Source organism: Phocoena phocoena, chromosome 1, assembly GCF_963924675.1.
Source record: "Phocoena phocoena chromosome 1, mPhoPho1.1, whole genome shotgun sequence".
NCBI classification, from domain to species: domain Eukaryota; kingdom Metazoa; phylum Chordata; class Mammalia; order Artiodactyla; family Phocoenidae; genus Phocoena; species Phocoena phocoena.
Window position 1 is genome coordinate 29,208,807 of NC_089219.1, and position 24,680 is coordinate 29,233,486.

The 24,680-nt window shown below is 52.5% G+C and overlaps 2 protein-coding genes across 2 annotated transcripts; both read right to left on the reverse strand.

Annotated features, from left to right (window-relative positions):
* Positions 1 to 4,042: 4,042 nt before the first annotated feature.
* MRPS15 (mitochondrial ribosomal protein S15) lies at positions 4,043 to 10,108 on the reverse strand. Its single transcript, XM_065893887.1, has 8 exons — positions 9,982 to 10,108; positions 9,625 to 9,669; positions 8,655 to 8,730; positions 7,778 to 7,826; positions 7,212 to 7,296; positions 5,880 to 5,938; positions 4,429 to 4,620; positions 4,043 to 4,177 (listed from the first exon to the last, which is right to left on the reverse strand). The coding sequence occupies exons 1-8, from the start codon at positions 10,106 to 10,108 to the stop codon at positions 4,043 to 4,045; spliced, it is 768 nt and encodes a 255-aa protein (XP_065749959.1).
* Positions 10,109 to 12,334: 2,226 nt separating this feature from the next.
* CSF3R (colony stimulating factor 3 receptor) lies at positions 12,335 to 22,386 on the reverse strand. Its single transcript, XM_065888428.1, has 15 exons — positions 22,323 to 22,386; positions 19,788 to 20,084; positions 18,735 to 18,858; positions 18,391 to 18,578; positions 17,432 to 17,601; positions 17,163 to 17,316; positions 16,991 to 17,070; positions 16,395 to 16,608; positions 15,332 to 15,520; positions 14,833 to 14,934; positions 14,079 to 14,225; positions 13,827 to 13,967; positions 13,527 to 13,620; positions 13,199 to 13,280; positions 12,335 to 12,814 (listed from the first exon to the last, which is right to left on the reverse strand). The coding sequence occupies exons 1-15, from the start codon at positions 22,384 to 22,386 to the stop codon at positions 12,335 to 12,337; spliced, it is 2,526 nt and encodes an 841-aa protein (XP_065744500.1).
* Positions 22,387 to 24,680: the final 2,294 nt, after the last annotated feature.

The window sequence follows — 24,680 nt, forward strand, 5'->3', positions numbered from 1 at the left end:
TGAACCGGGGAAACTCAAGCAAAACTCCTTTAGAGCAGACTCCGGGCAGACAGACCTGGGTTTGAATCCCAGCTCTGCAGTTTCCTCGCTGTTTGACTTGGGGCAGGTGTTTTGAGCCTGGGCTTCCTCATAGGAAAATGGAGGGGACACCCACCTCCCAGGGTTGCAGAGAGGAGTTATTGCGATCACAAAATGCCACGAAAGCACTCAATAAAATGGTAACTGACTTTTAGGTGGGGGAAGGACCTATTTGCATTTCCTCCCTAAAAGCTACTTGGAGTGTAGCCCCTCCTGTTTCACACACCGGGAAGCAAACCAGGCCTGTTCACGTCTGTCCCGCTGTCGGAAGACGCGTGCTGGGGGCTCTCCGAAGCTACCCCCCACGCTGTTAAGCAGGCCTGGCATCCAATTCTCTGCTTTGAGGGCAGTGACCACATACTTCACCCCCATCTTGAGCTCCAGGATCACATTTTCATCACCTGTTGCACATTTTTACTCTGATGAGCAACCATTTCTGTAAATTTCAGTACTTCTATGACCTACTCATCATCTTCCCCTCCAGCCAATCACACTTGAAACCTTAGCCTTGGTTTCCAACTCCCTCCCCCTGGTCCTCTTATGTCACCAATTCTGCTTTTTCCACCAAAATCTTTCTCAAATTTACCTCTTCATTTCTTTCTATCTGCATTACTGTTTCTCCATATTAATTGCTCTCTTTTCTTCTCCACGGGCCTGGCTGCTAGGCTAAATTTCAGGATACACCACTTTTAGTATGACATCCCTTCAGTGGCTCTCTACTGGCCAGAGTGGACAGCCTTGAATGCCATACAAAGGGATTTCACCTGTGGTCTGCCAAACAGTAGAGAGCCACTGAAGGGATGTCATACTAAAAGTGGCGTCTTCTGAAATTTAGCCTAGCAGCCAGGCCCGTGGAGAAGAAAAGAGAGCAATTAATATGGAGTAACCAGGGAAGCCCAAAGCCGAGTTTTAAAGAGTAGTCTAGGGACTTCCCTGGTGGCGCAGTGGTTAAGAATCCACCTGTCAATGCAGGAGACAAGGGTTCGAGCCCTGGTCTGGGAAGATCCCACATGCCACGGAGCAACTAAGCCCGTGCGCCACAACTACTGAGCCTGCGCTCTAGAGCCCACGTGCTGCAACTACTGAGCCTGCATGCCGCAACTACTGAAGCCCGTGTGCCTAGAGCCCGTGCTCCGCAACGAGAAGCCACTGCAATGAGAAGCCCGTGCACCGCAACGCAGAGTAGGCCCCACTCCCCACAACTAGAGAAAGCCTTCACGCACGCAGCAATGAAGACCCAATGCAGCCAAAAAATAAAATTAAAAAAAAAAAAAAAAAAAAAAGAGTAGTCTACACTCACAACCTGAATTTCCATAACATCCTCATTCCCCACCTCACTACCACTGGATTCAGCTCCCTCCACCCTACTGAAACTGCTTCACCATGAAGACTTTTTGGTCCTTAACTGACTTCTCAGCATTGGATACTATACAGTAATTGAAAGCCGGCAGCCCAAGGCTTTGATCTGATCTTGCCTGGTCTGTGCACAAAAGGGAATATAACTAGGATGGGAATGTAACAAGCAGTTTAGGATCATTATCTTACACCTGGCCTTCATGCATTATGCTATCTGCCTGGTGGCCAAAGGCTTTTGAGTTTGCTACAGTGTAATTACCAGAGCTTCTCAGACCACTTTTTGCCCTAGGCTGTGTGATAATAATGAACAGAACATGGGCTTTGGAGTCAAGACAGATGTGGGTTTGAATCCTTGCCTGCCCCTAACCAGCTGTGTGAATTTGGACAAATTACCTAACCTCTCTGAGCCTTAATTCTTTCACGGTAAAATGAGGATAATTATGCCAATATGGTGAGGGGGGGCAAATAGGTAAAGGCGGCTTTAAAGATGAAATGAGTTAATGTGCCTAACACGGCACTTAAAACAGTGCCTTTCCCGAAGGGCCTGTTCCACGAATGTGCGAATGTGTTCCTTTTCTTGCCTTCTTTCCACTAGCCCCCTTACATGTCAGCACCTGGCCCTCCACACAATACCTCTTAAGTAGCTGTGAGTCCTGCCCCATAAAAGGCCTTCCCTCTTGTTCTTGAGGTGGTATTTGAGCAGCTCATCTTCAGTTCTGGCCCTCTCATCTCATTTCTGATTCTGCAGGATCCCAGGTCCTCTGTTCCACCCTCACTTCACCTTCCCCTTAACCTCAGCTACTCCTCCTGACTCAGGCTACGCCCTCAGAGATCATTCTTCCCATCCAGACATGGTCCTTTCTTCTTTGTTTACATTCCCTCCCTGGGCAATTTCACTCACACCCATGGCTTGGGTCACTTTAAACGTTAACTCCCAAACCTGTCTCCAGCTGCTCTTTGGACATCACTTTAACACACCTTCCTTCCTTTCCGGCTTTCCTCAATGGCAGGGGTATTGGTGTTCAGATTGAGAATCAGGTAAAAGCTACAAGTCCTGTCCCTAAAATCGCACACATACAAAAAACATTGCTTATAAATTCTGGCTTCCTTTCTCACTCAGAATGAAGTCTTAAGGTCTTCCCCACAGTGATATGGACTGAATATTTGTCCTTCCCAAATTCAAATGTTGAAGCCCTAACCCTCAATGTGATGGTATTTGGGGGTCTTTAGGAGATCATGAGAATTAGGTCACGAGGGTAGAGCCCTCATCATGGGATTAATGCCCTTGTAAGAGGAAGAGATCCACTCTCTCTCCCCGTCTCTCCCTCCTTCCACATGTGAGGACATAGTCAGGAGGCAGCCACCTGCAAGCCAGGAAGAGATTCCTCATCAGAAACCAAACAGACCAGCACCTTGATCTTGGAATTCCTAGCCTCCAGAACTGTGGGAAAATAAATTTGTTGTACAAGCCGCTCGGTTTATGGTATTTTATTTATTTGACTGCACTGTATCTTAGTTGTGGCACACTGGATCTTTTAGTTGTGGCATGCAGGCTCTTAGTTGTAGCATGCAGGATCTAGTTCCCTGACCAGGGATTGAACCCAGGCCCCCTGCATGGGGAGTGCAGAGTCTTAACCACTGGACCACCAGGGAAGTCCCAGTTTATGGTATTTAAAAATGGCAGCCTGAACAGACTAATACACCCCACAAGCTTCATATTACCTGGTTTCTGCCTGCTTCTCGGACCTCCTACTCTTCTCTTTGCTCACTCAGTTTTGGACACACTATCTTCTTTGGCTTCTTCAAACATGCTAAGCATACTCAGGCTTCAAGGCCTTGGCACTTAACTTGGTGTAAGTGGGTGGGCTTCGTGGGGAAGGGCTTATCCATGACACCCCAGAATTTATAAGCAATGTACACGTGCAGTTTTAGGGACAGGACCTGTAGCGTTTACCATTCTCAATCTGAACAGCAGAACCACTGCCCCCCAGTCAGTCAACCGCTCTGATCTCCCCCCTCCCATCCACCTCCACACTGATGCTGCTTGGCTATCAAACAGCCTTGTTACCATCATCACGCCTTCGGTTCTCAGACCGAAACTGCCTCCCTCTCCATAGAGGACCGTGTACCGTCTCCTCAGCCAGCATATGAAACCTCTCATATCCCAGCTTCAGCTTACCCGTCAAGCTGTATGTCCCGTTCTGCTGCTCTCTGAATGCAGCATGCACCTGTACACTTCTTTGCCTCTGCACCTGCAATTCCTTCTGCCCGGGATGCCCTCGCTCCCATTTCTGCCCAGTGAACTTCCACTCATCCTATACGGCCCCATCTAGAAGGGAGTTCGTATGCTGGCTTCCTCTGTGCCGCTGTGTGCTCAGTCTTGCCTCCACTGAACGGCCCCTGGAGGACAGGGGGTTGTTTCTGTGAGTGTGTGTGAGGTGCGTTATGAGAATGCATCCCGTGGCATGTGAGGGCAGGGACTCTGCCTCAGATATCCCCGGGACCCCAGAGTTCCATGATGGAATGAATTCTTCCTCGTCCTCAGGCCACTAAGAGCCCCACCTTCTCTACTGTTATTCTTTAAGGCAGCAAGACATAATTTTAACATTTATTGGTTTTCTTTGATTGCCTCTTCCAGTTTTGGAAGGCCTCTCTGGGTTCTTCTGGCGTTGTTTCTGGCTGCTGCAGCTGCAGCTTTTAAGGCCCTTTTTTGCTTCTTCAGCTTTTGAGCCTCTTGGAAAACCTGGGGATCAGAGAGGGCAGGAAAAAGCTTTGTAATGCTATGCAAAACCTCAGACTTCGAGCATCTGGGGTGGGAAGTGACTCCCCCAGATGGTCACCCTAGCCTTTCTCTATGGGCTTCGTGCCCTGGGAGCCACTCAAAGCCTCGGGGCCAGCTCCACGCCTTGCTCAGAAACAGACGACCCCTCCCTTATGCTCTCCCCACCACGGTCCTGGAGTGGGGCCAACCGAAGCAGCAGTCCCGACTCGTACCCGAATGCACAGAGCCTTCTTGGTCACCCAGCGGCGGTGGGCTTTTCGGTAGTACAGAGGGGGAAAGGTGTACTCAATCCCCAGCTCCCTGCATGTCTTCTCAAAGACAGCATAGTTGGTCTTGCGGAGGTTTTTGAGCATCTTTTTCCTCTGGTCAATGCTCATCAGTAGATAGCGCTTGTGGGCTTTGTCCTGTACGAGAGTTGGTATTACTTTGAGTATTATGTAAATAAGTGGTGTGCCACTTCACAGTAGCAAAGGATGGTCATTTTACCCTGGCAATGAAACTTCCCCACAATCTTAGGCAAATATTAGTGCAACTCTGAGGTAGGCAGTGTTACTGTTATTCCCATTTTACAGATGGGAAAATAAAGGCTCATAGATGTTAACTGATTCATTAAAGGTTCTAGAACTGCTGGGTCGGGACCTTGTGTTATACCTTGAATCCAGGTCTAGTGGTCTGACTCCACATCTCATGCTCTTTCCCCTGTACCACCCACTCAGCCTCTGCACAGCTCAGCAAACTATCAGCTGGGGTGGAGAGGAGGGAAGGCTTAGGAAAACCCCTGCCCTCAGCCAGGCACTGCTCCCTCAGTGGGGCTGGCATTCCATACTCCAACTCTGATCTCCAAGGAACAGCTCAACTAGCTTCAGGGAACACTGAAGTGCTAGGTGTGGAGCTGGGCCAGTCTGTGTTCACAACTGTGTGTTTATTAAAAATACCAGCAATTGCCTAATTATAGCAGCTCTGTGTCCGACACTGTGCTGAGATCCAGCAGAATGGTTAGGAGTGTGGGCCCTGGAGCAAGATCACCAAGTTTCAAGTCCTAGCACATAATTTCCTAGTGGTGTGCCTGTGCCTGGAGGGATAACTTCATTACGCCAGCCTAGCTCATTCTTCTGTACAATGGGATACAAAGACAAGTATAAGGGTTAAATGAACTGATGCATGTAAAGTATTTAGCATGAGGCCTAAATACTTTATATGCGTCATGTTGGCTGCCATTACCTCATACAGCCCTTGCAATCCTGTCGGTGGGTACTATTATGATCCCCGTTTGAGAGACAGGAGAATTGAGGCTTGGACATGTAACTTCCCCAGGGCCACACAGCCAGTTAAGTGGCAGTGGCAGAGCTGGGATTTGAACTTGGGGCAATCTGACTCCATGCACGCATTCAACAACTATTTATTGAGCGCCCACTATGTGCCACACGCTGTGCCCTTGCTTTGAAGTTTGTGTTCTTGACCATTAGTGACACTCAGCACTGTCCTGTAAGGCTCCCATTTCACCCCTGGAGGTGGAAGGGAAGTGTGTTTCCCACCGCAACTGAGGGGTGGGTGCTCTGCTGCTCTAGCCACCTGGCTTCTCAAGTTGTTTCTCTGGACCCAGAGCCCATCAGTGCTCAGGCTCCTCTCCCCCAGCTAGCTGTGAGTGAGGCCCAAGGGTTACCTTTCGATGTTTCTGCATGTGTGCTTCATAACTGTGGATCTTGACAGTCAAGGCAACAACTGAAACCACAAACCACAGAGGATGAGAGCCGGGCACAGAGGAAGGAAGAGCCAGACCCTGGTTATGTTTTAAGACCTCAAGGAAGGGCTTCCCTGGTGGCACAGTGGTTGAGAATCTGCCTGCCAATGCAGGGGACACGGGTTCGAGCCCTGGTCCGGGAAGATCCCACATGCCGCGGACCAACTAAGCCCGAGCGCCACAACTACTGAGCCTGTGTGCCACAACTACTGAAGTCCCCGTGCCTAGAGCCCATGCTCTGCAAAAGGGGGAAGCCACCACAATGAGAAGCCCGCGCACCGCGACGAAGAGTAGCCCCCGCTCACCACAACCAGAGAAAAGCCCACGTGCAGCAACGAAGACCCAACGCAGCCAAGAATAAATAAAATAAATTAAAAAAAAGAAGACCTCAAGGAATAACAATCACCAAAGCTCTTGTACACCTCTCTATCACTCCCAGAGCACTCTGAACTTCAAGATCTCAAAAGCCTTTGGATTATCTTTCCTTTAGAAAGCAAAGTATAAGGAAGGGAAGTTCCTTAATCTTATGAAGGTATCATCCCCAAACCCCAAATCCCAAATTAGCATTCTTAATGGTAAAACTTTAGAACATTCCTGTTAAATTCAGGAATTAGTCTGGGATGGCTGCTGTCACGGTTTATGATTCAATACTGCCCTGGAGGTCCTCACCAATGTAATAATTTAAGATCCCAAGACTGTCAAGGGTCTTCTCCTTGCCTCTTCCCTTCCAGCTGCCATCCTTATCTCTGTGTTTTCATTAATGAGTTTTCAGAATTATCACCTCCCACTCATCTCCTAAAGCCCCAGAATATTCTTCCCTCAGCTATCCTCTTATTTAACTCAAACCTATATTGCAAAGGCAAAAGCAGAAGGTGGCCCCAAGGAGAGGCTGTCACTACAGCAGACCCTTGCCGTACACACCCTGAGCTCTGGGAACACTGCAGAGTGCAGTGGGAACGCTGGCCCTGACCCCATGCCCTTTCCCACCACCTCAGCTGCAGAGTGGAGAGAGAGACAAGCTCTGGTTCCTGAGGAGCTTGGCCTGAGCTCATACAGAGGTAGGTACGAGGCAGGACCTGGGCGCTGACTACAGCATCACGGATAGAGTCCAGTTTTCACTGTCCTTGGTCCTTCCCGTCTCTCCCTTTACCAAGCCACATCTAATACCAGCGTATCTGCAGGTGAGGGGGCTGGATTAAGTACCAGCTAGCAGACTCCCCTGCACCCCGACCCCCCCAGGGCCCCCCGACCAACTTCGAGCCTCCAGGGAGCCGGTGTCCTTAGGGTTTTCCACGACCTTGTTCATCAGCTGCTCTTTCTTGACTTTTAGCTTCTCTTTCTGTTGAAGACAGAGACCGAGAATCTGTGAGGTCTGCCACCCTGTAAGAACTAGCCCTCATACCTCCAGGGCCAGGGCCACAGTCATAGCAACTAGGCCATAAGGCTCAGGGCGTGACTTTACTCTGCTCATCAGGGTGTGGCCTCTGGCCAACCACATGGTTGTTCACATCTAGGTGAGCCCAAGGCCAATGCCACTGACAGAAGAATGTTGGATGAATGTCCCCAAACCGTGCTCACTCATTCAGGCATTAGATCTTTATCGAGTACCTACTGTTTGTCAGGTGCTAAGGATACAATGGGAAACAAGACAGTCCTGGCCTTGGAGGTGCTCAGTCTGGGGGTATTGACAAGTGGATATAGAATGAGAGTGGGATAAGTGCTGTGACTTGAGAAGCATGGGCTGGGAGGTGTTACCAGGGTAGGAGGGAATCTCAGAGGAGAGGACTGAGAGAGGCCAAGCCTTGGCAAAGGCCACTCACCTGGTTGGCCATTTCCAAAGATAAGAGTTTTTTCACGACATCATCAACCCTGTGGAAAAACCATAGCAATGAGAGACAGGTGTCGGCGGGGGTGGTGGGTGGGAAGAAGGAAGGGGAGCAATGCTGTTTTCATTTTAGTTTGAAAACCAAGGATGAGTGAAAATTTCTTTTACAACATGAGTCTCTCTGGAAGCGGGGTGCCATTTCTCAGGGATTCAAAGTCAGCACGGATCTGATTTGCTGGGCTGTGAACACGGAATGATGTGATAACTACAGAAAATTGGGGCTGTCAGCTCACGTGTTTCAGGCTTGTCACAGGGAAAGCAAAAAGAGGATTTCCATTTTAGCTGGAATATGGTTCAATCTCTCTTGAGACACTTCAATTCTACAATCATTGTTTTTTTCTCATGTCACACTGCACAGTGGGAGGGACTGGAGGGACTGCCCAGCTCCCACTGCACAGGACAGGGGCTGAGCAGAGGATCCTGGTTTTGCTATCTTTCAGCCCTGGATTCAAACTCCAGCTCTGCCCCTTAGGAGCTGTATGACACTGGGCAGTCTGACAATCTACAAAATGGGGACACTATTTCTTCCCTCACAGGATCAAGAGATGAAAGATTTCTACAAACACCCGTGAGGCACGGTGCCTCCTTGGTATCTCACGGTAGAGGGTCTTTACCCAGAGCACAAAAACGGCAAGCAGGTGTGCTCCATGTGCCCCTGCTGCCCACTCATCCTCACCATTCCTGGGCTTCTATAGTTCTCTGCCCTGTTCCATAGTCAAGCTGCAGATACATCAAGCATCTACCTCGAAGCCCCCTCCTTGCCAATCCTCCCAGGGCCCCCTGCCTCATCAAAGAGATTTCTTCCTGCTTACTTCTCAATTCCGGGGATGTCCTGGTAGTCCTTGAGCAGCATAGAAGGGGGTGGGTCATCTTCATGGCTGGGCTGGACTGTCAAGTGGAGGGATGGAAAACACCCAGAGTCAACTCTCACTGCCCATCCTCCCAGACTTGGCTCTTCTTACCAACTTTGTCAGAGACATCCACGGTCTCAAGCAAGGCACTGGGTAACCCTGGGCTCAGTTTCTCCTGTGCAAATCCTGTGGGCCTCTGCCTTGATATTTCATGCTGGGAGTAGGTGGCCTTTCCCAAGACCCTGGACCGTGCCTGCACTTCTCACACACCTGTCTGGCTCTACAGTTATCAGACGTCCCGCTAGGATGGGTGTGCCTGTGCACGGACTGAGGTCGACTCCCTTTGAATCCCCCACGTCTGGTCTGCGGCCCAGCACAGAAGAGACGCCCAACTAATGCTCGCTGGCTGACTGCATGAATGAAATAAGGGGCTTGAGGGGGGACCCTGAACTTTAAGATGCCCGAATTGTAGACACCAAATAGAGATCCAAGGAAACCCTGAGGCTTGGACTGTGCTTGTAGGTGAGGGAGAGGCATGGGAGAGAGAAATTTGTCTTCTCCAGTCAGCCCCCGCTCTGCCGCTATGCAAATAGTACTAACTAAATAACACTAAGATTTAGTAAGAGACCTGAACAACTATGCAGACTGCCTGGGAATGGGAAACCGGGCCCTCCCCCTCGGAAGGGCGGACACGAAGAGCTATATCCCACCCTCCACCTCCCCTCCTCTTGCCCTTCATGCAGGCTCCAGGCCCACGGCTTTGTCATAAGGTGGGCGTGGGCTTCTTCGCAGGACCTCCGGCCCCCCCCGTCACCCGCACCCCCCTTCCCCCCAGTGGCTCCACGTAGACACCTCTGTCCCTTTGGCCACCCCAAGCTTTCTAGGCAATCTAATCTCTCTTCTGCCCTAAATCCCACCCAAGAGCTCCTACCTGGTTTCTGGGTGGCATATCCGCGGGCGGCCCGGAGGATGAAACCTACACAAAAAAGGGGGGTGCTGAGGACATTCTCCTTCAAAAGTCCAGCCTCGATTCTCGTCTACAGCCCTTGCGTTACCCTTCTTCCAAGATCTTGGCCCCTCTGCGAGGACCACAGTCCCATTTCTTCCGCACCCCGAATACCCCATGTCTCTCCCACCGCGCCTTACTTGTTCCCCACCCACCACTCTTTCTCCTGCCGCTACACTCCGCCCCCCTCCCCCCTAACCTCTTCCCGCGTACCCTCTATCTCCGCCGAACCCCATTTCCCTACTTCCGCTGTCCGGCTTCTCAGCTCCTTACCTCCAGGACGTGAGGGAAGGTCCCGCTGGACGGAGAGAAGCTTGGCGCACCCTCCGCCCGGCAGCCCGAGGACTGGGGCCTGGGTCACTGCTTGGGTCCGAATCGAACTCAGCGCCCTCCACGCCGCCCTCAGCATGGTACCTTCTCACCCCCGAGGGGCCCGCCCCACGGCCGCCGTCGCCTTCGCGGTACGGACTTGGTTTAGGGCGCCGCCATATTGGCTCAGGCTCGACCAATCGAGTGCAGTTGCGAGACCGAATGAGCAGATGAGGACCGAGATGATGGATTGGCAGGCCGGACTCAGTGATGACGCCAAGTTGGGTCGAGGGGAGAGGTCTGGTTAGCTGTAGCGCGAGATTGAGGGAGCTTGGTCGTCGCCTGACATCGTTAGTGGCGTGCGATGCCGTATAAACTCTTAAGATGCCACGTTTTCTTGAGCATACCTCCCGCCCTTAATCCTACTCCACGTTCCTGACCTTGGGCCCCGATTATCTCGGGGGCTTCCCTGGGGCCTGTCGTGTCTTCTTCCCCCAACCTAGCATTTCCACCCCCTCTCCCTCCAGAGTGCAGGATGGACCCCTGTAAGAACGACTAGGTTTCAGCCTCTTCTCTGGCAGTGTTGCAGCGTGGTGATTAAGGTCGCTGATTTTGGACAGCCCTGGGCTGGAAGCCTAGCTCATGCGTTCACTGGCTGTGTGATTCTGTGTGCAAGTCGCTCAACCTTTCTGGGCCACAGTGTGCTTACTCAACCATGAAATGGGAGTGGTAATAACCGTGTCTTATCTTTTAGGTTGTTAGAGGATTAACAGAGGCAGTTGTGTGCAAAGCACCCGGAATATAGTTAAGTATTCAAGAAATACTAGCTTTGATATTTGTGAAATGAGGGGTGTAAGGACAAATGCCAATTAAAAGTAGGAAAAATAAATCTTAATTTTCTCTGGTGCAAAAAAGGGAAAGACTCTTCTGCCCCTTGCTTTTCTTAGAGCATTGACTTTAGAATACCTGTAACTGTGAGTTCTTTCTCTGCCCTTTTGAGATGTATGTAAATCTTTTTAAAAGCTAAATAAGCCTCTTGCCAATTTTACAACCCAGGAATGTGTTTTTCAAGGACCTGGGAGCCGGCTCTTTGAAATATAATCATTAAGAAAGATAGAGCCCCTGTCTCCCAGTTTCTGCTGGAGGGTAGGAGCCTAACTTCAGCAGGTGCCTAGCTCCAAGTTGCAAACCTCCCTCCTCTCATAAAGATATGAGAAATTTATTTTTCCTTTGGTTAATGGCAATTAGCAAACCCAGGTGGCTACCCCATTTCCCAGCTGAATTTAGGATGACCCCTGTGTGACAAGTAGTGCTGTCAAGTCCTCTTGCTTGAGGACTAGTGATTATCTTGAGAAAATGTATGCAATGAGTTGTATCCACTTGGCTGTGTAAACAGATACAATTTCTCTTCATCTTTGCAAACTCTTGAGCTGTTTGCCTGTGACATTCTGGTTTAATTCTCATCCAATTAAAAAAGAGTTTTCTTCCTCTTCTACCCTTGTGGAGAGGTTTTCTAGGTTGGCAGGAGATTTTGTTTTTAATTACATTTCTGCAACAGGGGCTACTCTTTTCTGAGGTCTGTTCCCCATGTCCCACAGTTCTCTGTGACTCCCTCGGTAACCCTGGCCACCGTGCCCTAATGGTCATTTCTCAAGTCTCCACCACTAGAATGGGAACTCTTTTTTTTTTCCTGGCCTCGCCGTGCAGCATGCGGGATCTTAGTTCCCCCACCAGGGATCGAACCTATGCCCCCTGCAGTGGAAGCGCGGTGTCCCAACCACTGGGCCGCCAGGGAAGTCCCTAGAATGGGAACTCTTTGAGGATGGACTGAGCCTGGTCATTTTGGAACCCCCGCTGCCAGCACAGGGCCTAGATGCTAGGCGAGGGCAGGCTGAATGAAGGAATTAAGGAAAGGATAAATAAATGAATGATTCTAAGGAGTAACCCCCCCCCCCCGATTTCTAGGGTTCTGAAAAGAAAAAGAACAGAGATTCAAGCACACTCAAGAGTTTCTCAAAACCAAGGCAAACCAAATCAGACCATAAACCAGTTTAAGAGACTGAAATTATAGGAAACAAGTACAAAAAGCTAGTGGGCAGGGCTTGAAAAAACATTCTCTGGCCTTTGAAGTGGGAGGCCCAGCCCATTGGGGGGAAATTGGGGGGATGGGGGAGGGATGCTAGGGGCCAGAGATAGGGGGACACTGGGAGACTTTCTGCCTTTCCTGGGGCTGGGGGTTTTTTAGTGAAGGGCTTACTGACCTCCTCTTCTCTGGATAGCCCAGGCTTATCAAGAAGCAGGCCCAGGTGGGGAGTTCTAGGAAGCCCTAGAAGCCCCCGAGACCCTCCACCCCACTGACCCGGAGCCCCTGCAGGAGAGGGAAGTCAAGCAGTGGCTCAAAGATACAGTCATCCTCCGGGTTTGGGACTAGGGGCTCTGGGGTCCCCAGGGGGCTGGTCTGGAACCAGAGGTTCTCATAGGACTTGGGGCTGGGGGTGAGGCCCCCCAAGAGGGGCTGAGTGGAGTCGCAGCGGAGGTAGTGCCCAGGCCGTGGGCCTGTGGGGCTGCCCAGCACCTGCACGTAAAGGACCTGGTCACTGGTGCCAGACTGGGGCTGGGGCTGCATACGAGGTACTCTTGGGTCCCCCTGGAGCACATAGGCCTGGACCAGGCTGGGGAGGCCACAGGTCCCTGAGCTGTCATTGGACTCCCAGGGTCCTGGCTTCTTCTCTTCCTCCTCCAGCACCGTGATCTTGGTGATGGGTGGCATGCTGGAGTCCCGAAGGCTGGGCAGCTGGAAGGTATCCTGGACATAAGGATGTGGGGTGAGGGCCTGGTTCATTTCAGATATCTGCCCCAGCCACTTCCTGCTGCTCTTTGCTGAAACTCAAAGGGTTACTCAAAGGATGCAAAGCATCTCATATGTTCCTGACACGTGTTATGTGCCGTTTAGACTTAGCCTGGTGAATCTCCCCAACTCTTCTGCATGGGGTTAGTCCCATTTCACAGTGAGGTGACTGAGGGTTTGAATGGGTAGAGCAGGGATTCGCACTCAGGTCTGCTTTGCTCCAAAGAGGTGAAGTGATGGGAAGGCCTGAGTACTCATCCTCAGAGGGGTATCCCTTCACTTTGAGCCTGGAGTGGGAGCCTAACCCCCAGCCCCATTTCCCTCTCCCTCTAGTGTTCTCACCTCCGTTGTGATGGTAGGCACCCAGGAACCCAGGCTGCTGTGGGCTGGGTCTGGAACACTTGGCCAGAGGGGATTCTTCCTGCTGGAGAAGGGGGCAGGTGAAGGCTAGGTCAGGCATGCCCTCCCATCTTTCCATCCTTTCTCCCACCTACTCACAGCAGCTGAAGGGACGACCCCTTCATGTAGAGAGGAGAAGGTGGAGGGCCCGACCCCCAGACCTGGGTCCTGAGGCCTGGCAAGGCTGTGACGAGCCTAGACCGGCTCACTCAGGCCTGCACTTCCCTGCAGGCAGGGTTAGTTGGGTGTCATGCCTCTCAAAAGGACTCACCTGGGTCTGCAGCAGAGCTGGGCAGCCCCACAGAGGCAGATGAGCAAGACCAGGAGGCCAAAGAGGCCCAGGAGGATGTACAGCTCAGACTCCTCTAGAGTGAGGGGAAAGCCAGAAGAGGCAAGAGTGCACGTATGTAAGGCTGGGCTTCCTCCCTCAGACTGGGGTCCAAGGGCAGGGCTGGGTCTCCTCCCTCAAATCAGGGGATCCATGCAAGGCTTATCTACTTGCAAAATGGAGATCCTTTGGGTGAGGCACCCTCCCAACAGCCTTGTCCTGCCAGCCCCCTTCTCCCCTTACCTAGGGCCAAGGTCATCAGGGTGAGGCTTGTACTGTTGGTGGCCCACACCTGGCTGGCAGCCATGAGGTGGACATGGTACAAGCTGGAAGGCTCCAGGCCACGGAGGACAAAGCTATGGGAGGAGGCGTTCAGGACAGTGGCTGGGAGGAGAGGAGAATGGTGAGTCTGGGTTGGCTGCCGAGCCGCCCCAAGGCTTCTGAACCCGCCCTCTCTGGCCTTCTGGGGCTGTGGGGCACTGAGGATAGACTCACAGAAGGACCGGTCCTGAGCATTGGTCCAGAAGATAGTGTAGTGGGTAAGGGGGCTCCTCCCCAGCTCAGGGGCCTCGGGTACCCACTCCAGCTGGGCCCAAGTCTTGCCAATGTGCCTTAGATGCAGCTCTGGGCCATGGGAGGGGGCTGCCGGAAGAGAGAGGTACAGGGGCTGACAGGGAGCGGGGCGGCGGGGAGAGCCCAGTTGGAGTTCTTGTGGCTCCCCAGACCCAAGAACTGGGACACTTTGTGGGGGTGGGTGATAGGAGAGAGTCCAGGGGGACTCATGTCCAAGCCTCATTATCCCAGGAACTTTCCCTGAATCCCACCGACTGCTAATAAGTGGTTGAGCTGGGATTTGAACCTGCTCCTCGTTGACTCCAAAGCCTTGCTACCTGATTTCTGCCAGGCCTGATTTTGTCTGGTTCATTATTTCTGCCACTGACTCTCTAAGTTTATGCCAGGCCCTCAGTTTAATTTCTATCACACGTGACACCGGATCAGTTTTTGGCAGACTGGCTCCCTGAATTCTGCCGTGCTCACTGCCCAATTTCTGTTACCCCACCACCTGACTTCTTTCCAGCTGCAGGGGTCCAGTGTAAGCCAGAGGTAATCTTAGGATTGGGAGAGACCCTCTTCTGGGCCAGAGGTAGGGGAGGAAGAAAATGTTCCCTCGTATTCCTGATTTTGGGGGCCTAGACAGGCCTTGAGAGAGAGGAGAGGATTCTGAGAAAAGGCTTGGTGGCTGACGAACCCATCTCTTGGGAGTAAGCATAGATGTGCTGGGAGGGTCCTTTGGTGTCCTGGTACAGGGGGGTCACAGTGATCTCGTAGAGCTGAAAGGGCCTGATGTTCTCTGTAGAGAGAAAATAGGGGCACCCTGGTTAGGGGCTAGTCTCTGATGATGGTTGGGGGCTAACCTCAGACTTCAGGGGTAACCTGGGCCTCATTCTGCAGGGCTGGCCTCTGCAGTCTCTTCTTCAGACCATTTGGTGCGGGTAAGGGGCAAAGAGTGGGAGAGCTAGGAAGGTGGCAGAGTCAGGGCTGGAAACAGAGGATCCAGTTAGACTGCAGGAGGGACTTCCTGATTCTGAGGATGTGAGATGAGAAAGAACAGTGAGAGAACAGGAAAGACTGGGGAATCTGCGTCTTTAGGGTAGTTCAGCTCGCCCCTTGCCTACTGTCAGGCAGGTAAAATGTCCCTCCCTCTCCCGGGCCCTGCCCACCTGCCCAGCCCCCCAGGCCTGCCTCACCCTGCAGCAGGGTCCCTGCAATGCTTCCATTATGCTCCATCCGCCACGTCTTAGGGCTGCCGCTGGGGCTGGGGGGACCGAGGCCCCACTCAATGACATAGCCCCGAGGCTGAGGGCTGGGGGGCTCCCAGCCCACCCAGAGGCTGTGAGGGTCTCGAGCCACGGTGTGGAGTCTGCCCAGGGGTGGGCCTGGAGACAGAGTAGGAGACGATGACATGAAGATGAAAAGAATGCAGGCCCTGGAGCCAGATGCCTGGGTTCAATCTGGCCTTTGCTACTTACAAGCTGGGTGACCTTGGGTAAGTCAACATCTGAGCCTCAGTTTCCTCATCTGTAAGTGGAAACGATGATAAAAGTTTCTACCTCGTAGGGTCATGGTGCAGATTAAATGAGGTGGTACATGAAACAGGCCTGGCATGGAGTAGTGCTTGGTGATGATGAAAGCTAACCCTGTGTGGTTCTCGGTATGTATTAATTCACGGAGTCTGCTAACAGTCCCATTGTGGGGCACAGCTACGGTCCCCATCTTAGCAATGAGAAAACTGAGACAGGGAGGTTAAGTAACTTGCCTAGGGTCACGTGGCTGGGAAATGGGAATATTAGCTATTGTTATTGTGAGTCTCACTTCGTGAGGACCCACGTTCAGGGGCACCTGGGGTTGGTAGTGGCTGATCCCCTGAGAATGAGCATTTCACTCAGGGACTGTGTTCGAGCTGGAAAAACTTAGGGCTTTCTTTCCCATTTCCTTGGCAGAATAGACTGTGTGTGTGTAGGCACCACCACCGGCTTAACCTGGTTCTGGCTAATGATAATAGCTAACACATACGGAGCAGTTACTTTGTGCCAGGCACATGTCTTAATTCGTAATCTTCACAGCGATGCTTTGAGTTAGATGCTGTATCATCCCCATTTGCTAAATGAGTAAACTGAGGCCAGAGAGGGTAAGTAACTTGCCCAGATCACATTGCTAGCAAGTGACAGGGCTAGATTTGAACCCAGGCAGTCTAGCCTCCGAATTTACATGCGTAACCATCATGCTCTACTAGCTGCTGGCCCCCTTTACCTCCGCTCTCCAAGAAGACCACTGGGGTGGGATGAGAGGTCCCAGCTGTGTTATAGGCCTCAAGGATCACCTCCCGGGCTTCTGAAGGCAGTTGGAAGGTACAGTTTAGCTCCGTGGTGTTGCAGAGTATTGGGTCTGCCCCAGCCTGGTCTGAGGGTCTCAAGGAGACCAGGTACCCTTGGATCTGCCCGCTGTCTTCCTCCAGGGGCACTGGCTGCAGTGGGCATAGGGGGAAAAAGATAAGGGGATGCCCAGCTCATCTGGAGTGGGGGAGAGCTTCTAGATGGGGTGGCCATGTCCCAAGAACTAAGCCCCCCAGGCTGGGAGCCAGCCCTCCTCCCTCTGTGCCAGGTCCTAGGAGGGAGGGAAGGGAAAAGCAAGTCGGTGTATGCAGCGGGCAGCAAACTAGATGAGTCCTCCACTGTAGTCTCTCCAGAAGGGCCCTACCCAGCTTCCTACCCAGGCACATGCAAAGTGAGTGCAAGTCACCTACAAATGCATCCAAGCCTCCGAAACCTGTTGGAGTCCTGAGCCCCAGCTTGCAGGGGTCTGTTTGGGTTGAAAGAGGTGGAGGGATGGCCTTCAGAGGGGGTTACCTGCCAGAACAGCTGCACGTCCACCGTCCTGGGGTCCAGCTGCCTCTGCCGCCACCATGTGTCCATTCTGACAGTGGGGGCTGTGGGTGGAGCAGGAGGAGAGGGTCAGGGAGGGCCCTGGAGGCCAGACTGGGTCCTGATGGCCGCTCCCAGCCTGTCACCACCCACTTACCCCGTTGTGTGGTGGTCAGCTCCAGGCTGGGGCTCCAGTTGCTCCAGTGGCCAGGCAGGCGCCAGCGGGTGCAGCGCATCTGCAGGGCGTAGGCTGTGGATGGGAGGAGCCCGCATAGCTCATACTGGAGGGTCCTGGAGGGCAGGGCGCCCACCTGGTGGGGGGGACGTGGCTCTGAGCCTGAATCTCTGTGCCCTTCGGTGCCAGCTCAACTTACCCTGCCCTCAGCCAGCCCCACCCCAGTCCCCTGAGGTTGCCCTCCGCCTCACCAGGTCCCAGCTGGCTTCTCCAAGCAGAGGCTGGTGGCGTAGCTCACACTTCTGATCTATGTGTAGGCTTGGCTTCCAGGTCTCCCAGCGCAACCTCAGGCAGCCTGGCTGGGGTGGGGCCACCTCAGGGCTGGGCCCCAGGGCCCACAGTGTGGGGGGCTCCAGTTTCACTGCAAAGAGAGGGGTCGTCAGACCCTTTCTTTGATCAGTCCTATCGGGCTCTATCCTAGCTTCCACTTGTCTCCCTGTCTGTGGTACCATTTCTTCTCTGGGTCTCCATTTATGGGATCTCTGTGTCTTTCTGTTTCTCTCTGTGTCTCTTCATCTCTGTGTCATCCTGTTTCTGCAGGTCTGCCTGTTTCTCTCTCTGTTTCATACTCTTGCCCCAGGGCCTTTGCACTGGTTGTTCTCTCTGCCTGGAGCACTTACCTTCCGGATATCCAGTGGCTTGCTCCCTCATTTCCTCCAAGGATCTTCTCAAATGTCACCTTCTCAGTGAGGCCTTCCCTGACCACCTTCCTGAAATAGCAATAGCCCCCTGTCCCCGTCGCGTCCCCCCGCTCAATTTCCTCATCATGTTGCCGTTACCCGACATTCTATTTTGTTTATTTTGTCCACTAGAATGTAACATTTCAGGGGCAAGATTTTTGCCTTTTTGTTTACTACCGTATCTCCAGCACCTAGAACAGCGCCTAGTGCAGAGTGGGCACTTCAAGAAATTTGCAGAAAGAATTAAGGAGTGTATCTCTTTGCCTCTGTGTTTCTTCCGCGTCCTTGTCTGGGTCTCCACAGCTCTGTCTACGACTGCATCCACTTTGTTTTCCTCTCTCCTCCTCCTCTACCTCTAGGTGTTGCAGCGTCTCATTGCCTGTCGCTGGGTCTGTGTTTCCCTCCCCGTGCCTCTCTGTGTCCGCCCCTGGTGGGGGCCGCTCCCCTCCCCCACACTCAGTGTCACCCACCGACGTCCATGGGGACAAGGCACAGCTTCGGGGACACGCTGGTTCCCAGCGCGTTCTTGGCCTGCACCCAGATGCCCATGTTCTGGTACAGCTGTAGGTGTTTGCGGGGGATGGAGCAGTGGCTCTGCCCGTCCTCAGGCACGCAGTCGGGGATGGAGTCCTCCCGGCTCTGACAGTTGCCCCGGCTCCTGCCAACGGGCCAGGCTTGGGTGTCAGGCGGGGGAAGAAAGCGAGGCTCCCTTCTCCCTCCCGTCTTTGGCTCTCGCTCCCCACCCCTACAGTCCTACCCATGCTCTGTCCCAGGACCCAAAGGAATGGGGGCTGGCGTAGAGAGCCCTACTCACTTGAAGCTCTTCAGGGTGAAGTTGGTGGACAGGTGGGTGTTGGGGCCTGGCTCCCACTGGCAGGTGAGGCTGTTGGTTGTGAGGTTCATGAGGCAGGACAGGTTGTGGGGTGTGGCGGGAGGGTCTGTGTATGGGGTGGGGAGAGTGAGGGCTTCAGGTAAGACCACTCAGAAAACTCCTACTGGGACCACTTGGCCTCGTTTCCTTGCCCTGGGTCATTTCCTTGTCTCCATGCAGGGTGACCCCAGAGGGGCAGCCCTGGGGGAAGCTAAGTTACAGGCACATACAGGGATAAGTACCACAGAGTCTCCAACCCTCTCAACTCTGCCCCCTTTGACAGTAACAGTGTAGCATCTGGTTTTCATCCTGGTTCTGCCATTCATTAGCTGTGTGATCTTGAAGTCACCTAACGGCTCTGTGCCTCAGTTTCCTCATCTGAAAAATGGGGGTAATGGTAATATACCTACCCCCTAGGGTTCTTGTGAGGGCTGAGTGACTTACTATGTATGCAGTGCTCAGAGCAGTGCCTGGCATATAGCGAGCGCTCTGTAGTGTTAGCTTTCACTATTGTTGATTCTTAAATGAGAACCTTGGTCTTTCTTTGTTTTTAGTTATGCATTGGCTTGGCCCAAATCCATCCTTCTCAGTTTGAACAGAAGGCTGAGACTGGGGTAGGGGAGAAGCTGGGAGCAAGCCCAGCTCATAGAGATTATCCTCCCTGGAGACACTCTCCTGTGGCTGAGGGCTTGGGCTTACTCGGCAGCCATATGGAGTAGTGGTTACTACACTGGCTTTTGAGCCACACTGCCTGTTATAAATCTTGGCTCCATCCTTATTAGTTTGTGACCTTTAGCATGTCACTTACCCTCCCCGAGCCTCGGTTTTCCCCATCTGCAAAATGGGGCTAAATAACACTACCCACTGGTAGGGAAGATGACATGATATTGTGCCTTTAAAGTGCTTCTTGAGCAAGAGCTTAAGAAAGAATAGTTCTTATTAGTATTGGCAGGAGGGCATTGGAGGCAGAGTGGGTGGATGGCTGCAGGGACTCACAGCCTGCCTGTAGCTCAGCCTGGTCCAGGATCTGCAGGCTGTTGCCCCAGTGCAGGCAGCAGGAGAGAAGGGCCCGAGAGCGGTTGAGGTGGGGCAAGGTGATGGTGGACTGCAGGGTCCCATTCGGCAGGTACTGCTGCCTCTCCCCGGGCTGAAGCTCTGCTTCCAACTTCCATACAATGTGCGATTCCGAGTCCAGGTGGCTGCAGTTCTGGCTGATGGTGCAGGAGGCTGTGATGGGATCCCCCAGGCGGACGATGGGGGCTGAGAGGCTGATGTGCCCGCACTGCTCCAGGCCTGGGGTGGAAGAGAAGGGGCCGTAAGTGATTCCTCTGCTTGGCAGAGCCGGGCTTCTAGACTCAGTACCCCTAGACTCTGTGCCGTTACCTTCATGCTTTACCTCCCAAGATGTGTCACTGGAATGGGGAGGATGTGTATGGGGACCGTGAGAGGCTCTGGGGATGATATCAAGATAGCGGTCTGTGGGTAAATGTTTATCAGCTGGCTATACAGAGAAAAACAGATCCTGGTTTGTAGCCTGGGCTGCTTTCCCTGGTGTAAATATTCCCACCGTGGCTGACTGCAAGCTACCAGTGTGACATCACTGAATGTGAACCTGGGAAGAGATGTACACAATCAGCGCTTGCAAGCCAACCCCAGCACGCCACCAGATGGGAGATTAGTCCCCTCCCCAGCAGTGGTGAAACAATGGTTAGAATGATAAGAACCCCACAGCCACAGCAATCTTTTCAGATTTCAAATCTGTTACCCCATCTTGATTATAGCACTTCAATGGTACGTTATTCCTCTGAAAGGCAGTATGGTATGGTGGGTAAGAGCATGGATGTTGGAACTAGACTGCCTAGGTGTAGAGCCTGGTTCTATTGCTTATTAATTATGTGACCTTGATGTGTCACTGAGACTTTCTGTGCCTCAGTTTTCTCATCTGTAAAATGGGGATAAAAAAGTCCCTACCTTAGTTTTGCTGGAAGGATTAGATGTGAGAACACGTGTAAGGCACTTAGAACAGTGCCTGTCATGTAAATATTTGCTGCCATGATTAGGATAAAGACTCAGAACCTTCTCACAGCCCTTGTGGCCTGGCCCCTGCCTAGCCCTCCTGGTTCCAGCTCAGACCATCCTTTTCCAGCTCCCATCACTCTGGCCTTCTTGCTATTTCTTGAAAGCGCCATGCTCCCTCCAATCTCCAGATCTTTGTACCTGCTGATCCTTTTGGAGGTGCTCCTTTGCTTCTCTCCCACCCCTCCTTCACCTGGTTAACATTTAGGCGTCTTGCGGGGAACCAGACCAGGTTCCGACCAACCAGACCAGGCCAAGCCCCTTGAACTTTCCCAAAGCTCTTATTATCCTTCATAATTATGTAGTCATGTGATTATTTGCTTGTTTGTCCCCCAAACTAGACCATGGGTTTTGTGAGGCCAGAGACCTCGGCTGTTTCACTCATTGCTGCATTCCCAGCACCTAGCACAGAGCAGGCCCTTGGTGGATACGTGTGGAATAAACGAGTAAGCACTGCACTTTGCCCACGATGCCTTCTCTCCTCTCCCAGGTGTTCTTCAGCCCATTTTGCTGATGGGGGTGCTGAGCCCTTAAGAGGAGGAGCAATTTGTTTAGGGTCACAGAGCAAGTTCATGGAGGCTTCTACTACTCCACAGACTCAGAATTTCAGACTAGAAGGAAACTTGCCAACTGTTTACTTCAAAACTCCACCTGATACTGAGTCCTCCACAGCAGGGCTAGGATGGCCTAGTTTTGTATGGCCTGTCAGCTAAGAACATTTTTTATATGTCTAAAGGGTTGAAAAACCAAACCAAAAAAAACCAAACAAGAACATGCAACAGAGACTGTATGTGGCCTGCAAAGCTGAACATTACATCAGACAAAGTTTGCCGACCCCTGCTGTGCCTTGGCTTGCATACCCCCGGAGATGGGAGGCTCTCTACCTATCAAGATAGAGTTTCCATAGTGTGGAGAGCTCTGCCTGGGATTCTTTTTATTTTATTTTATTTATTTACTTTCTGGCCGTGCCATGTGGCATGCGGGATCTTAGTTTCATGAGGAGGGATCAAACCCATGCCCCCTGCAGTGGAAGCGTAGAGTCCTAACCACTGGACCACCAGGGAATTCCCTGGGATTCTATATTTCAGGATTAAAGCTGCCTCCTTTCGTCTTCCACCCTGATCCCTTTGCTGCCCGTGAAGGCTGCACAGGACTCAGGGGTTCCTTCTGACAACACGGCACAGATTTGCAGGCAAGACCTGGGTCTACCCCACCTTCTCCGGGCTGGCCAGCCCAGGTCCTCTCACTTTTCCTCAGAGGTGGTGGTTTGCCTACAGAGGTCTATGCGTGGGAGCCTGGCTACCCCACATCTGTGGCCCAGTTGATTCTTTTGGGATTCTCTGGGAGTCCCAGGAGCACTGTGGCAGTGCTGGGAAATGCCTCCCTCCTCCACCCCCAGCATCTCTCCCTGTGCTCCTCCCTCCCCTCGGCACCCTCGCTCCTGGCCACACTCACTTCTGGGGAGCAGCAAGATGATCAGAGCAGCTCTCGCTAGGTTCCAGGCTCCCAGCCCCGCCATAGTGCCGGCTTGGTGCTCACCTGGAGGCAGAGGGGGATGGTTAAAGTCATGGGCTTCGCAGTCAGAGCTGAGCTTAGTCCTTGCTCTGCCACAGTGTGGCTTCGGCCTGGTTACTTGATCTCTCCGAGCCTAGTTTCATTGCAAAATTGAGGTAACAACAGCCTATACTGCCTAGGGTTTTGGGAGGAGGAACCAAAATGATACAAGTCAAGGGCTTCACGCAGGGCCTGGCACATAGGAGACGACTCTGTAAGTGACAGCCGCTGTTATTATTCTATTTGCCTTCCAGGAGAGAGCAGGGAAAGAAGCCGCAGGGAACAGTATTCTTCTCCACTTCCGTTCTGTCTTAGCTGGGTTTCCCCCACAAAGCAGAGGCTGAGATGAAGGCTTGCATGCAGGGAGTTTCTTTTGGGAAGGTTCCAGGAACAGAGTGAGGGAGTGGGGAGAATGAAATGGGTAAGGAGGGAAAGCCAACACAAGGGTTCGTCATCAAGCCAGTCACATTTATGGACAACTGGGGCTCAGTCCTGCTGGAACCTTCCAAGGAGCCATGTAGAACACGCCTCAAGAACTGTCCACCCAAGGGACAATTCATCCCTTGGCTGGCTGAGAGAATGGGAACATTTATTCTCCAGTTCCTGCCCCCCCGTTGGTCAAGGGCTGTCCCTTGGTGTATTAATTCTCTGGCATGTCCATGTTGCACATGCATGAGTACCAGGCAGGTTCTCCTGGGTGAGCCATGCTCAAAGTCCTTTCCTCTAACGCTGGTGAATATCAGAGATGCTCCCTGGCAGAAAGGGACAACTCCACAGAGTAGCTGAGGACAGGTTACACCTTGGGAAGCTGGCTGCCGCAGAGATGGCTAAAGGGAAGGTGGGCTGGAGGATACCCCCAATTCTGGGCACAGACCTCTGGAGGCCTTCTGGGGCCAGGCATCCTGTGGTCATGGCGACAGTGCCCAGATGGAGGGAGCATTAGTTCCCTCTAATTAGTTCATTAGTCTCAGGAAGTATGCATGGGTTTCTACCGCTGGGGTGGGCTTCCAGCCTTTCCACTCTGCTCCCACTGGGGTCTTGGGGCCAGACACCTGATCCTCCAGCACTAATTGACGCTCTTGGTGGCAGGTCAGTGGGAATCACCAGCCTGTACGTACATGAACACATACATGTACATGGTGTCTCAGCTGATCCCCTGTGCTCAGAAAGGATTAAACTCCTCTCCCTTTTCTCTCCCTCCAAGACAGAGGTGTGAATAAGAAATGCCCAGATACCCAAGGCTATTCCTGCCTGCCTGGGTCTTACTTAAACCCCTGGTCTATCCTTATGGGTTGCAGTATCAGGACACCAGGTGAATGCTAGCCCATAAGTCACCTTTTTGCAAATTAAGAAAAAAGCGCCCCTTCCTCTGGACGAATGCAGCCCCACACTGGGACCTGGCAACTAGAGAACAGGCTGAATTTCAACCTCTGCTTGCTGGGCAGCTTTGTGCAGTGAGAAACCTGCGCAACTGTTCAGAGCACCCCAGTCTACCAATCAGTGGTTGGCAACTTTCTTCTTACAGCATGCCAGTGTGATTATCCACCATGCACACTTGTTGGGGAAGATTTAGCCTCCTTGGCCCAGATTTTGGGACACTGGTGCCCATCTCCATGTATTTTTGATCATATCCCAGCCCTCCTGCCCAGCGAATTACCATTTCATCCCTCTCCATTGGCTCCTGTCCAGAGTGGGCAATGCAACCTCAAACCCCCAGGGGCCCAGGCATCCTCTCCCAGGGTTGCCAAGGGTTGGCACGTTTGGCATCAGTCCCTGGTCCCCCACGGCAGCCCTGGGTGCTCCCTACCCCAGCTGAGTGGGATCTGGGGCCAGGTAGAGCATGGTCTCACTCTCTGGCGGCCCAGCACTGAGTCAGACCACCTGGTCTGAACCCCGGCTCCACCACTTACCAGCTTGGTGACCTTGGACAAGTTACTTCACTTTTCTGAGCCTCAGTTACCCCATCTGTGAAAGAGGGATAACAATAGCACTCACTTCTCAGGGTGGTGGTGAGGATGGAATGAGATGGTCCCTGATAAAAGCACTTAATACGGAGCCTGCATAGAGGAAGCACTCAATAACCATGTTATTTTCACGTGCCATAAAGCGGGGCACCGCCTTGTGGAATCAGCATGGTTTAGTGCCTCCCTGCCCTGCTTACAGGCTGCGTGGTCACAGCCTCCTAGGACTGCCACCTTGCTTTTGTCCGTGTCACACTGCACATTTCAAAGTCCCATTTCTGAGTCCCCTGCTCCTTGG